This window comes from Elephantulus edwardii, unplaced genomic scaffold (genome assembly GCF_000299155.1).
Source record: "Elephantulus edwardii isolate Elephantulus edwardi_28Jun2011 unplaced genomic scaffold, EleEdw1.0 scaffold00012, whole genome shotgun sequence".
Taxonomy (NCBI): domain Eukaryota; kingdom Metazoa; phylum Chordata; class Mammalia; order Macroscelidea; family Macroscelididae; genus Elephantulus; species Elephantulus edwardii.
The window spans coordinates 3,050,598-3,066,359 of record NW_006399762.1 but is presented as its reverse complement, the minus strand read 5'-3'; the positions used below and the strand labels follow the sequence as shown (position 1 = coordinate 3,066,359).

General features: G+C 34.4%; 1 protein-coding gene across 1 annotated transcript in view; it reads left to right on the top strand.

Moving 5' to 3' along the window:
• KIAA1109 (KIAA1109 ortholog) overlaps positions 1-15,407 on the top strand; it is a 249,312-nt gene extending 233,905 nt beyond the window's left edge. Inside the window, exons 73-84 of the mRNA XM_006881048.1 lie at positions 459-596; positions 1,465-1,722; positions 2,511-2,661; positions 3,040-3,197; positions 3,333-3,525; positions 3,738-3,955; positions 5,593-5,844; positions 6,496-6,699; positions 8,527-8,721; positions 9,126-9,260; positions 12,572-12,734; positions 14,676-15,407. Coding sequence (XP_006881110.1) covers positions 459-596; positions 1,465-1,722; positions 2,511-2,661; positions 3,040-3,197; positions 3,333-3,525; positions 3,738-3,955; positions 5,593-5,844; positions 6,496-6,699; positions 8,527-8,721; positions 9,126-9,260; positions 12,572-12,734; positions 14,676-14,892 — 2,282 coding nt within the window. The 3' untranslated portion in view covers positions 14,893-15,407. The remainder of the gene's footprint in view (positions 1-458; positions 597-1,464; positions 1,723-2,510; positions 2,662-3,039; positions 3,198-3,332; positions 3,526-3,737; positions 3,956-5,592; positions 5,845-6,495; positions 6,700-8,526; positions 8,722-9,125; positions 9,261-12,571; positions 12,735-14,675) is intronic.
• The last annotated feature ends 355 nt before the right edge of the window (positions 15,408-15,762 follow it).

Sequence of the window (15,762 nt, the reverse complement as noted above, 5' to 3'; positions counted from 1 at the left end):
AGAAGAGAAGAACAGCACAAAAAAAGAGGGGCAGAATACTCCTAGCAGAACTGGCAGAATACTTCTTTGTCTGAAAGGAAGATAGCAGTAATTGCCATACAGTTGTTTAGTTTGTAACTATTTTTTAGAAAGTTGTGGCCTGGTTCCTAGGAAATCTGGCTGTACAACAGATCTTTAAAACTTCTTTAGGAATTTCATGATAAGCGATAACAGAATTTCAGCCTGACTCATCCTCAGGAAAGGAAATGGGATCAGTAGTATTTGAATGTGTAGTTCTGTCCTTTATAAAAGAAACAATCTTATTTGCCAGCCATAGTGTGTAATTTGATATTCCATTAATTAGAACATCATTATTCTGCAGCTATGTAATATAACATCTTATTATAACTACTTGGTGAGACTATTTAATGTTTTATAAATTTATCCAGTTTTAATAACTTTCTTCTTTTATGTGTCAGCTGTTTGTGATATAGGATCAGCCTCCTTTAAATATGACATGCGTCGACTCAGTGAAATTCTGGCATTTCCAAGAGCCTGGTATAGGAGAAGTATTGCAAGACGCCTTTTCCTTGGAGACCAAACTATAAATTTGCCAAGTATGTTTATCATGAAATGATAATCAGTATGCTATTCATTTTGTTATAAAAGTAATAATATTTATGATTAGTAATACAAACATTTTCCTTGTTGGTAAATGGTACCATGAAATTGGCTATTCAAAAAACATCTGTTGACCTCCCAAGTATACTAGAAGAATCCTTGGTAACACAATGGTTAATAGCCCAGCTGCTAATTCAAAGATGGGAGGTTTGAGCCCACCAGCTGCTCTATGGAAGAAAAGACCTGTGAATCTGCTCAAATAAAGATTTCAGCCTAGGCAACCCTATGGGGCAGTTCTACCCAGTATTAGAAGGTCCCTGTGAGTCACAATCACCACGACGGTAAACATAATGAATGTGTCAGACCCTGGAAATGCTTTGACCCAGGAGCTATATCATAGAGGGAAACGTTTCCTTCTAGACAATTACATTTCTAATTGCGATTTTATTCTCTAGAGATTACGCTGTAGTGTTTTTAAAATTTGAAAATGCAGAAATACATTTAACCAACCACATTAGTGGGAGCATACTACCATCTTGCCTGCTTTTTCTGCTTGCACTTAAATGTCATTGTAGTTACTGTAGTCATTTTATTGTCACAAAAAGAAGTAGGTAATACAATAGAAAACATCAGAAAAATCTAAGTCTAGTCCAGTCTCTAATCTATAAAAGAGGAAGAGAATTCCTATCCTGCTTATTGTGTAGTTTGAGGTAAATGTAGTTCACAAATTCTAAATTGTTATTGTATAGTTACCAAATATACACCTTTTACAAAGATTAGAAATGCTAGATGGATAAATGTTGGAGATTTTTTATAATACAATAATTTTATCCTGTTCTTTCTTTGTTCTTACATTTCTGCTAGCATCTGGCCCAGGAACACCTGATTCCATTGAAGGAGTAAGCCAGCACCTTTCCCCTGAATCATCGAGGAAGGCTTACTGCAGAACTTGGGAGCAGCCCAGTCAGTCGGCCTCCTTCACTCACATGCCTCAATCACCTAATGTATTCAATGAACATATAACAAACAGCATCATGTCACCAGGGACAGCAGCACAGAACCTGAAGTCCCCAGCTTCTGTAAGATCGAGGAGTGTTTCTGATTCTTCCGTTCCTCGAAGAGGTAGCACTTCTTATTGTTATCATTAGTCTGCCAGTGTTCCAAGATATATATTTAATTACCCCCATATTTCTGCTCTAAAGGCAGGGAAGTATTTTTTTTGCCAGTTTTTATAATAATTTAATAATAATATATAATAATTTTATAAAGAAAATCAACTTTTAAGATCTTGCCACCAGAAGGGAGAGCTAGAGATGGCTCTTAGCTTTGAAAGGGGACTGAGCCAGAAGCAGCAGCCCCTTGTGAATATGCTCTATATAATAGTTATTTGTAGAAAGAAAACAAATCTATAGTGTTATGAAAGTCCAAAAAGATGCCTTTCATGTTGAGGAAGGTGACCATTGTATTCACTCAGTCATCCTTTATCCATTACTCTTTGTTTTTTAAATAATTTTCAGTGTCAGACAGTGTAACTGTGTTTGAACATGTAAAAAATTATTATACAGCTTTTGTTGTTAGTTAATATTAGAATGTAATGAAAAATTGAGAGATTCAAGATACATACTGGTTTTATAAGAACACAGATACTTCAGGCAGCCCTTGTCTTTAAGCTCTTGATTATCTTCTTTTTAAGGAAATCCCAGAGTATCGAACTATTTGTTCTTTGCTCTGTGGACCCCAGTAGTTCTTCATATAAAATGAGATTATATAAAACTTTGAGCTTTGTATAAGTTGTCAGAAATTACTAAACATTTAGTATTAATTCAATAATTTTTTTATTATTATTGTTTGTTTTGCTTTTTAATTGGCTTGGCATCTTTGTAAATGAGCATTTATTTTTCTATTTTCAGATTCACTTTCAAAAACATCAACGCCCTTTAACAAATCAAACAAAGCAGCAAGCCAGCAAGGGACCCCATGGGAAACACTTGTTGTGTTTGCTATCAACTTGAAGCAATTAAATGTTCAAATGAATATGAGTAATGTAATGGGAAATACAAAGTAAGTGATTCATATGCAAAGAAAAATGTTTATTCAGTTATAATTATTTATTGTAGCAACACAATTCAGAACCTTTTTTATACTAAATTGAGACCAAAAATAGTAAATGAAGATTTACATTTATCTTTAAAAAATTACTTAATCTTAAGCATATTATAACATAAAACAGTTTAAAATCAATTTCCCCTAGAAAGAAGGAAAATTATAGGAAACCCAGTGCCCTAGATGAGAATTAAGCTCCTTCACAAATGTTACTATTTAACCATTTGACACATTTTTTTTAAAAAGTGTTTGTTAAAATTGGCCTTTTACTTAAATCATCTGTCTTAATAACTTTGGCAGTCATATGTCTAACTAATAGCTCATTTTTCCTCTTAGTTGGACAACTAGTGGTTTGAAGAGCCAAGGGCGTCTGTCAGTAGGAAGTAACCGTGATCGAGAGATCAGCATGTCTGTTGGCCTGGGAAGATCACAGTTAGATTCTAAAGGTGGTGTAGTTGGAGGAACAATAGATGTGAATGCTTTGGAGATGGTGGGTAAGTATAAATTTTACAGCTGATTTGTTATATCCCCAAAAACAATATTGAGAAAAGGTTTTTAAAAAGTACTATTGATTAATTTACCCCATTAGGCATATTTCTGTGAAAAGTAATTCTTGTATCTGTTTTTAGCTCATATATCTGAACATCCAAATCAGCAACCCAGTCACAAAATTCAGATTACTATGGGTTCCACTGAAGCTCGAGTTGATTACATGGGGTCAAGTATCCTTATGGGGATCTTTAGTAATGCTGATCTTAAACTTCAGGATGAATGGAAAGTAAACCTGTACAACGCATTGGATTCCAGTATAACTGATAAAAGGTATTAAAACATTATTTTTTATTATCTACCAGGGCCATGCTTAACAGATTTTTCTATCATCCAATGAGAAAATGAAAATAATGAATCTTTCCTGAAAAGTGATTTTATGGTATATAAGTAACATGAATTAAAATGTTGAGTAAAGAAGAGAATTTTTTTAAAACTCTCAACTATCTATAAAAAAAGATGATAATTCTTTTTTTATTCTCTAGTGAAATTTTTGTCCATGGAGATTTGAAGTGGGATATTTTCCAAGTAATGATATCAAGATCAACCACACCAGACCTGATAAAAATAGGAATGAAGCTCCAGGAGTTTTTCACACAGCAGTTTGACACCAGCAAACGAGCCCTATCTACCTGGGGACCAGTTCCTTACCTTCCACCTAAAACAATGCCTAACAACATAGAGAAAAGTTCGCAAGAACAATGTAAGAAAAAGAACTAAATCTTTTTTTATATGCTTTATCTTTCAGTAAATATTACAATTTTAATAAAAAGCAGTACTGATACTCTTTAATCCTATTTCACACAGTAAAGAGCCTAACTGCAAATAGTACTAGAGGCTGTAATTAAGGAATTCATTATTTATTATCCTCTCCTGTCAGCAGCTTGTCTGAAACTATACATATTTCATTCTATTGAATACTGATTATGACAATCATGTTCTAGCTTTGAATGTGGCCTTCAGTGTTACAATGTCTGAGTTTTAATTCCTACATTGTATTTAAGGTGATAAAAAGGTAATTCATTCGTTTTGCTCAATAATTGTAACAACATCTATTAAATAACAGACATGTACTTGAGCACTGTCCTAAGTGTTGGAGATGGTGAACAAATGTATACCCTCAATGGAGCTTATAGTCTAATGGAATATAAGACCATAACCAACTGAAAGAAAATAACAAAACTGAGAAAGGTATTAAAGGATGTTAAAGCAGTTACTTTAGATATTATGGTCAGGGAAAACTTTTCTGAAGAGATATCATAGTGGAAATGAAAGAAAAGAACTAGGTTAAGATCTGTGGGGCAACCATTCCAAGTGTCAGGGCCATTGAGGGGTGGAATGGATACTGTAGGAACAAGCAGATTGTCTGAGCGACATGGAAGAATGGTCACTGTGGCTAAATAGAGCAGGAAGGAGAGTAATTGGACATAAACTCAAAGAAGTAGGTCAACTAATCAGATTTTTAGTAGTTTTTAAAAATATTTGAACAAAGTTGACATCCTTTAATTTTTCTTAAGAGATTCCTTTTAAAGCATCACTCTGACCATTGTATGAATAGACAATGGTGAGTGAAGATTGAAATAGAAGTAAGACCATTTGGAAGCCATTGGAATAGGTTAGACAAGATATAATATTGGCTTTAAGTAGGCTAATAGACGTAAAAATAATGAAAACCTGTTAGAATAGAACAAATTTTAATAATTTTTTATTATCACAGAAGTACAGTGAAGAAAACTAGCCATCTGTAAGAAAAAAATTCTATCCACCCAGAAATCACCACTAGTAATCATTTAATTAAATGTACATCAATATACATATGTATACTTTTTACCAAAATATTGTTCTTAAAATTTTTTAAGCTTTTTCTAGCTGACAGTATCTAACTTTATCTTTTGCTTATTATCATCTCTAATATTCAGATTACTCAAATTTTCAAATTGACCCTAAAATAACGTGTTTGTCCATACTAGTATGCAATTAAAGAATAGTTTAAATCTGCTAATGTTCTTTCACCATTAACATTGAGAATTACTTTTTATGGATTTTTTGACACAACCTAGTCACTTAACTTACAGAATATCTCACTTTCTAGAGTTCAGTTCATCCTATTAGTGTTGTTTTATTCCTCTCTCATTTTTGTTAGGGGTCCTTGAGTCATTTCTGACTCATATTTAGCCAGTATACAACATAATGAAACAAGGCCCAGTTCAGTGCCAAGGCATAGAAGAGTTTAAACAAACAATCAAACAAACAAAAAACAAACCAGGAGACTTAAAGTCAGGAGATCTGTGGTTTGATTGATGAGGCTCTTAAGAATACATCATGTTTATTTTCTTGCAGTGCTTGATGCAGCTCACCATCGTCATTGGCCTGGGGTATTGAAGGTGGTATCAGGATGCCACATATCCTTATTTCAGATTCCATTACCAGAGGATGGAATGCAATTTGGAGGATCAATGAGTTTACATGGAAATCATATGACCCTGGCTTGCTTTCATGGTCCAAATTTCCGTTCAAAATCCTGGGCCCTTTTTCACTTAGAAGAGCCAAATATTGCTTTTTGGACCGAAGCTCAAAAAATCTGGGAAGATGGTAAACTGACACATTTCTAGCTTATACTTTTTTCCCCTATCTTCTGATAAAATTATAAATGGCAAAGTAGTTTTCTATTCTTTATAGCTTCTGTCTGGCTTTAATATTTTTGAAGTCTACCTTAAGGAGTTCACTGCTCATGAGCTGATATATTTAAAGTCTAAAACATATTAAAGAGACTATTTCAGAACTGTCATCTTGTTCACTGGTCTTCATTTAATGCTTCTGCTGCAGAATGGATGTAATAATATTTTTAACTATTACTAAAATAATAAGGGGAGACAAAGAAGTTATTTGCTAGTCAAGACAGCACTGTATAACTTTATGGGCAAGGCTATGCTTCATAACGAGTTTACAGTGAATAGACTGGTGCCTTTTCCTGTAATTATACCCTCAATAATCTGTTAATAATGGAGAAAGTAATGACTACTGCTCTTTCTCTTACTGGAGATAAAGCCAATTATAAGAGAAAATAAATTAACATTTTTTCCCTCTTATTTAGTCCTCAAACTAAAGTAGATAATAAATATAATAGGTCAACTAAAATAATCTCCTCTATCTATATATGATTTAGCAAAGTTTATTGTTTTAGAGCCATAACTACTTTTTTGTACCTAAGTTTATGTTGTTCCTTTTTTTAAAAAAAATCAGGTTCCAGTGATCATTCTACATACATTGTACAAACATTGGATTTTCATCTGGGTCATAATACGATGGTTACCAAACCATGTGGTGCTTTAGAAAGTCCTATGGCAACAATAACTAAGATAACAAGGCGTCGTCATGAAAACCCACCGCACGGAGTAGCAAGTGTGAAAGAATGGTTCAATTACGTTACAGCCACGAGGAATGAAGGTTAAGTTTTATTATTTGGAGATAACTATTTTGTCTTTTCTGTTTGTTTCAGTATTTAGACCTGAGGAATAAAATTCATTATCTTAACCAAAAGGTCACATATTATTCCTTTGATTATATTATTTAGAACATAATTCAGCACCTTGGTAGCATAACATCTTATACTCTGATACACAAAGTATTCCACGGTTGCAAATCTCTATGGAACCCACATCATTCATTGTCCATGGAGCAGCTCGGTGGTTTCCAACTGCCTATCTTTTGCATTGCAGCCTAGGACTTAACCACTGTGGTACCAGGGCTCTTCTGAAATCCCAGACATTATAATTATATTCGATATATATGATTTAAAACAGTCCAAATAATTTCTTTTCAGTTATTATAATTATGTTGTTGTTGTTGTTGATTGCTGTTGAGTCGAGCACAATTCAAAAAGACCTTCTGAACAAAAGACTTGAACCCTGTTCTGTGACTATCGTCATTTCTCTAAGTTCATAGAGTTTCCATAGCCATGTTCTTTAGGAAGTTGATGCCACTCCTGCTTCCAAACCTGTCTTAAAACTGGGAGCTCCACCAGACATTGTCCACCATGGGTAACTGTTAGGGCATTTGACACACCAGTGGCACAGGGTTCAGCATCACAGCATTCCTATGTTACCTCAGTACAGCAAATTGACAGACCAATGCTGTACCACTTAGAAGAATGTTCATCAGAAATAATAACACTAGGCCTGAGAGCTTGCAGTCCAAGGGCCAACTGACTTCTAAATACAAAGGCCCTCTACCAGGTCCTCTTGACTCTAAACAAAAGACTTAAAAAACAACCAGTCGAACAGTCCACACCCAATCCTCAATCAAAACAAGAGAGCCCACCTTTCGGAATCCAAACACTTCACTTGTCAGAGCAGCCGCCCATAATTATGTTAACTTTATTATAATTGGAAAAATATTCTTATGGGAATACTAAAACTTGGACATTTAGAAAAGTAATTAATTAAATACATTTAACATGTGGAATGACTGGAGCAGAGTGACTATTATTTTTTCAAGTGGAAATGATGATTCAGGCCCCATGAAGTAGAGTTACCATGGACTAGGAGATCCCAGAGATTAATAAAGACTTTATTAAATGTTATATGGGTAAACATAAATAAGAAAGTAAATGAGAAGATAATGCCTGTAAATAGGGAACTAGGGAGAAGTTTGTTGTTGTTTTTTTCTAACTGCGTTGCTATGAGGGAACTATTAACACATCGAACAGCATTTTGTGTACCTAGAAAAGTTCTAAATTTTTGTGAAAAAGCTACAATCTGAGTATAGCATTTATATTAGAGGGAAGTCCCAAATTTTTTAACAGTGGAGTGTTTACTCTATGAAGAACTTTGGGGTGAATTTTAACTCTTAAATTGAAACATGAATTCAGTTGAAAATTCATTTCAAAGTTAGAGACACAAACTTGGGGGGAAAAATAATAGAGTGATCCAAAATCATATGTAAAACTTTAATATTGAAAATAATGTATTGCTTTTAAAAAATGTAACTCTTATTTTCCTACTTTTAAAATGATAAAAGTTCTACTTAACCCAATGCCATCAGATCAGCTCCAACTCACAGTGACCATGTAGGGCAGAGAGCTGCTCTGTAGAGTTTCCAAAGCTATTAATCTTTACGGGAGCAAACGGCCTCATCTTTCTCCTACCAGGCAGCTGCTGGGTTTGAACCTCTGATGAAGTAAAACCTTTAGCTTATATGACAGGGAACCTTAACTGATTATTTAGCTCTATTAGTTTAATTTTATTTTTATCCTCTTTATTTTTCTGTATGTAGAGCTAAACCTACTTCGAAATGTTGATGCTAACAACACTGAAAGTAGCACCACTGTGAAGAATTCCAGCTTGTTAAGTGGATTCAGAGGAGGCTCTAGCTACAATCATGAAACAGAGACTATCTTTGCATTGCCAAGGATGCAGCTTGATTTCAAATCCATCCATGTTCAGGAGCCACAGGAACCTTCATTACAGGGTTTGTGGAAAATAATACTTAATCTCTATAGCTACTAATAATATTCTAATCAAAGTTTAAAGTACCGTTTTCCACAGATTTTTGTATTATTACTATGATGCAGTACTGACTTTATGACCAAATGACTGATTTTCTTACCAATTATAAAATTTTCAGAATTTATTTAACCCATTTCTATCTTCTGCTCCTCAATAAAAGGGGAATTATAATAGGACCTTTATTAGGGTTATTATAAGAATGAATATATACTGGGAATGTGCTTTATTTAATAAGTTACCATCATCATTCCATAAGTCTTATTACAGAATTCACTCAGGTAAACCTAGATCTTTGCAAGTCCTTTTTAACAGGAAGAGGAAGGAAATTATTAAATATTTTATTCTAAAAGAAGTTTGCTTTTGCAGATGCCAATTTGAAGCCAAAGGTAGAATGTAGTGTGGTGACAGAGTTCACTGACCACATTTGTGTGACAATGGATGCTGAGCTTATCATGTTTCTTCATGACTTAGTGTCGGCTTATCTAAAAGAAAAAGAAAAAGGTAGGTAACTTGATTCCTTTTCTTCCCCTAAGCTACAAGAATGGTGCCAGTGAGATGAATTTATATGGTCTAGGAATAAAATAAGAGGCATGTGTCTCTTTGGGTTGTAAAATTAAGTAGATAGCCTATTATTAGTAAGACACAGAAACAGATTCACTAAGTACCAGCTAGTATACTTCATTCTTTTCCTAACTATACATTACATTGATATTGTTTCACGCTTTACAAGATGTTTCCACATATATTATCTGATGCACATTTTCACTTAGGCTGTGTAGGAGATTCTAGCAAAGTACAAAGGGAAAAGAAAACCTCTTGATAAAAATATTACAAATCTTAAGTTAAAAAAAGAAACAACTGCAAAGTAAAATGTCATAAGCTAATAAAACATAATTGAAAAGAGATACTGAATTGAACAAGATTACCATTGTTAACACAAGATGAAAATTTATTTAGTATTTATTTTATAAGTATTATTTAGACTTCAGTAGACTAGTGTTTTGTTTTCAGGAACTACCTTACAATCATTTACTCATTAAAAATTAATGTCTGCCCTTTAAAAATGTATGTTGTTGTTTTGTTTTTGTTATATACTGTTGAGTTACTTGTGACTCATAGCAACACTGTGTACAACAGCCCTGAACCGTACTCTATCCTATGCCAACCTTTCTGTCTCTTGACACATTTACTCTCATTACCCCAGCCACTGAATCAGTCCATCTCATCAAGCAAGGGTCTTCCTCTTTTGCCCTCTCCTCTACCCTTCCAAGTATGATGTCCCTCTCCAAGGACTGGACCTCTCCTTGCAGCATGACCAGAGTATGTTAGAGGAAGCCTCAGAATCCTTGCCTCCAAGGAGCAGCCGAATTTCACCCTCTTTAGGATGAACCCATTTGTTTTTCAGGCAGCCCATGGTGTATTCAGTACTCTTTTTCAGCACCACAGCTCAAAGGCATTAATTCTCTTTCTGTCACCTCTAGTCATTGTCCTGCTCTCTGACACATAGCAAGTAATTGTGGAGACTATGGCCTGGACCAAGCACATAATATTTACATAGAATTGAATATATACACTGTGAATATATGTATACTATGATTCATTGATTCCACTGTATATAATACTCTTTATCTGTCTAAAAGAATAAGGTAGTTTGAAGTGTAGTGCTATGTAATGTTCTCCTAAGTATATGACCATTTGTTCAGTAAATATGTACTGTATGAATATTAAAATTGGCTCCAGAACCACCTTGTGATAAATGTAATTTTAATGGTACTCTATCATATTGTTTGCTAAATGACTAAAAATTATATATAAAATTAATCTTACACCTATTTCAAATAGTGTCCTGAAATGTTTAAATGAAATGTTAAAGATTATCAAACATAGATAGATGAAGTATAACACAGATTTAGCAGTAAATAGAAGAGCAGTTCAATCTCGACGTTCCAGAAATTTAGTGGTAGAGTGAAAATATCAGTGATGGCTAGCTGGAAGGAAGCTAACAGACCATAGTTGAAACCTTAAAATTACTGGAACCATATAATAGGCAGATGTTCACAGATGCAGTCTTTAAGTACAGCAACAGCATGGACTCACCACTGCCCTCAAGTTGATTCCATCTTATAAAGAACTTATAAAGCAGGATATAACTCCCCTGTAGGACTTATGTGCTCGATTTTGATGGCTGCCTCTGGAAGATCACCAGGCCTTTCCCTCAAGCCACCTTCGGGTAGATGACAACTCCTGTCCTTCAGATAACAGCCAAGCCTATTCACCCCAGGAACTTCTAAGTTGTGCATATTTCTAATAAATATTCCTTTTTTAACAGACTTTTGTGAAAACTTATTCCAACAAGAGAGAGTGATAGGAACTTATTTTTTGACATTTAAAACAATAAAACATTTGAACTTGGGGAGTTTCAATTATAATTACAGTTCAGCGATTGTAATTATATTTTATTACTCCAAAGTAAAGCAATTAAATTGGGCCAAGACAAGCATACACATCCCTGACATAATTCTTTTCAATAAATTAAACCACAGTTAACCATTTTAGAGGAACATTAAGATAAACAATAGCATATTAACTACCAAATGTGCAGGCAGTGATTAAAGGCAGCTGAGTTGTTCTTAAACAATGCATATGATAAGAGGACATCTTTATTCATAGGCCAATTCCAGGTCAATTTGTTATCCCTAGTGCCAATTCCCAATTAAAATAGGACTAGAGCTGCTATTGTTTGCCATCAAGTTGATTCTGATTCATAGTGACTATGTAAGATGGAATAAAACTACCAAACAGGATTTCATAGGCACTGATCAAATGTTTGGCTGGTGGTTCAAATTCACCATCTGCTCCATGAAAGAAAGAGGCTCCCATCTTCTTTGCAAAGATTTTACAGCTTTGGAAACTACATGGTAGTTCTGCTCTGTCCCACTCTGTGCTCTGTTGCTATGAGTCAGAATCAGTTCAATACCACTGGTGTTGGTTTGGGTTTTTTAATCTTTATATGAAGTAGATTCCTATGTCTTTTCCTCACAGAGCAGCTGGTTCAAATCGCCAACCTTTCATTTAAGAGCCTAGCATTTAACTGATGCACTGCCACCAATCCATACTGCAAATCACAGTTACTTTATGCCTAATTTGTGTTTAAATACTAGTTTTAAATATGCAAATATATGTAAAACATGTGAGTGCCTAAAATTGATGTTATTTTTAATTGATGAAAGAGAATTGAATAATTTTGACCTTATTTTTCTCTAAACAGTAAAAGTAATTTTTATTGATGTATTATTTTAAATTAATACTTTCAAAATATAATTCATACCATAAAGAGAAACGAAAGACACTAAATCATGTTGTTCTATGATGATTAAAAGAGTGTCTAGTGGCACACTGGTTAAATCACTTTGCTGGTAATCTCAAGGTTGGCGGTTTGGAGCTGCCAGCCACTCCCCACGAGAAAGATGTGACAGTCTGCTTCAGGATTTAGTCATGAAACACTGGTGCTCTCTCCTTACAGGATCATTAAGAGCTGGAATCAGCTTGATGTCAAGTTGGTTTTTAGATGCTGATTTAAAATAAACTTACAAAATATATTTTTGTGAAGTCAGAACCAATTCATAGCTAACCCTGTAGGTGCTTTTCAGAAGTTGTAAACTGCACAGGAGGAGACTGCCTGATTTTCTTTTATAGAGCAGCTGATGGATTCAAACCACTTGCATTTGGGTTGGCAGCACAACTCTACCCACTAGGCCACTAGCTCTCCCTGCAAATATATATGCAATATTAATTTATCATTTTTATTACAGCTATTTTTCCACCTCGGATTTTATCTACTCGGCCAGGACAGAAAAGTCCAATTATTATACATGATGACAATTCTGACAAAGACAGAGAAGACAGCATCACTTATACTACTGTGGACTGGAGAGATTTTATGTGTAACACATGGCATCTGGAACCTACTCTGAGGTAAGGAACGGATATACACATTTTACTTTATATCCTATTGGGTTACTGTGATAAAAGGAGTATCAAAGAGGGATAGTAGGAGCTCTGTTGGCCTAGTGGCAAGAAGCTGCACTACAATCCCAAAGGCATGCAGTTTGAGTCCACCAGCTGCACCATGTGAGAAGGATGGGCAACCTTCCTCTGTGTGATTAACTGCCTCTGAAAACCCACCGGAGGGTCAACTATGGGTCATTTCCACCTCTCTGATACACAACAACAATAAATGGGATATGGTTTTTAAAAAAAAAGAGCTTAGCAATTGGTCAATTATTTTCTGCTTTTTTTCCTCCTCTGATTTGTAAATGCCTGTAGATGAGGCCAAAGAATAGCTTCAGTGTGTTGCATTCTGTTAGGTACACTGAGATATGGAATAATCTCTTCTACAGTTGCTATCACCTTCACACCAGGAAGGTATTTTCATATGTATGAGGTAGCTAGCTGTAGTAAACTTATTTTGTAACTTCGTTTGAGAAATACAGAAGTCATTCATCATCATTAAGGAAATGCTACAATTTCATATAAGCTGTATGTTATGACAATGTAATAGAACTTGTAATGTCAACAATATCCTTCTGTCTGGAGGGTAGGCTACATAGAACCGAGAATTAAATAACCAACTAATGCCACCAGATTCAGCTACCTCTACTGAGTCATGATCTACTACAACTGGGATTCAATTACATCAGTTTGTTTTGTCCTAAATTACACAATTTAATTCTTCCCTCCATTACCAATCAGATGAATCATGAAATTGGGGGCAGAGAATGATCAGAAATCATTTTCACTAAAGACTGTTCTTTCATATGGAAGAAATTCCATGAAGAGGAGAAAATTGCCCTTCCTTCAAACATAATCAGTTAAACACATAATCAGTAAATGTAGCCTTTTAGAAAACATGCCACAAACTTGTGAATCTATTAGAATTAACCAAAGATGTCCTTAGGAATGTTAAGATGATCATTTAGTGTAACTCATTTAAAGTCAATTATAAGACAATTATTTAAATTCTATCCTTGCTGTAAACTTTTTAAGGATACTTGTATTTGCACATAAGGATCCTTGTATTTGCACATACGGATCCTGGTGGTATGTTAAATGTGCTGCTAACCAAAATGACAGGAGTCCCAATCCACCAGCCACTCCATGGAGAAAGTTAGGGCAGTCTTCTGTAAGATTTAGAGGCCCATGAGCTGGAATTGAAAGCAGTGGGTTTAGATTGGTACATGTATTTTTCTTCTCAGGAATATTGGATTAGATCATCCCAACGTTGTTGCTATTGCTATTAGGTCCCCTCAAGTTGACTATGACTCCCAGCGACCCTAAGTACAATAAATCCAAACCTTACCCCACCCTGTACCATCCTCATAGTCTCTGTGGTACTTCAGCTCATTATTGTTTTGTGTCGTCAGGTTGAGTCTAACTCATATTATCCCGGTGAACCACAGACCTGAACTTCTGACACATGTCAGCCTATGACAGCTGTCACTGTGTCAGTCCATCTCGTTGGGAGTATTCCTCTCCTTTGCTGACCCTCCATTCACTAGTAAAGTCTCTCCGTCCATCCCACAGAAACTGCTCATCTCATTCAGTAACACAGATTTTCCAAGCATGATGTTCCCTTCCGAGATGATCCCTCCAAATGACATGCCCAAGGTATATGAGATGAAATTTCACCATCCTTGGCTCTGAGGAATACCTTGGATGCCTTTTTTCCAAGAAATACTTGTTTGTTGTTTTGGCAGCCCCTGCAATATTCAGTATTTTTCTGAAGATAAATTGTGTCTAGTTGAACATATTTTGGAAGCTTAATGATGTGCATTAACCTAACTTTATTGATTTATAGTGCATTATGCTCTTATTTAGGAATTACTATTAAGTAATTACTTACAATTACTATTTTAGATTGATTTCTTGGACTGGAAGAAAGATTGATCCTGTAGGTGTTGATTATATTCTTCAAAAATTGGGCTTTCATCATGCCAGGACTACTATTCCCAAATGGCTTCAGAGAGGAGTCATGGACCCACTGGACAAGGTTCTGTCAGTTCTTATCAAAAAGCTTGGGACTGCACTACAGGATGAAAAGGAAAAGAAAGGAAAAGATAAAGAAGAACACTAAAAAGATTTCATCTGTGAAGAAATTATGATTGTATCCGTTAAGTTTATTACACTGGAGGTTTGGTTGAGTTTTTTAAAAAATAACAAAATTATTTTAAATATAACATTAAAATAATTCTAATTTTGTGGCCATTATGTTAAAAATTTGTAAGTAAACCTGTTCTAGTTCCACCATTCAATATACAGTAAAGTATTGCATGATAATGTAAATTTTGTGAAAGAATGAAGTATATAAATCTGCTCATTGTTTATAATTTTATTATGTGCAATATGATTCCTGCATATTTAAATATTTGCAGAATAACTGTGAATTTTCTTTGTAACTGGCCATAACTTTTAGAAAGAAATTCTTGTTGATAATGTGATTTTATTATTATTTTTGTTTATGGTTTTTTTCCAATGTAGACATGTATAAATACTTATTTGTATATAGTTTGAGTAATTGTGATATGATTGCATACTACTAAAATATTGTTTGTAATTATTGTAATAAAACATCTCAATAATTTACTCTGTTCTTGGTTTATTTCCCTTTTGGTAGCTTTATTTCATAATTGCTAGATACCCATCCCGCAGTACAGCTATTGAATGTCTTCAAAGAGGATAATGACTGTGTATAAAAATAACAGCTTAGAAAGAATTCAGTAAAAGAAAGAGGGACACCAGAAGCTTCAGAAGTAGGAAGTACCTAGTGAGGAGCATTTAATGGTTTATTTCTCTTGTCATACTACATTCCTTACATATATGTTTGTATATATTATTTATGAACATAATATACAAGTAAAATAGTAGCAAAATGTAAAATAATATTCAGAAGTAGCCATAATATAGTTAATAGCAAACTAACTATGAAATTTAATCAAGTAACAAT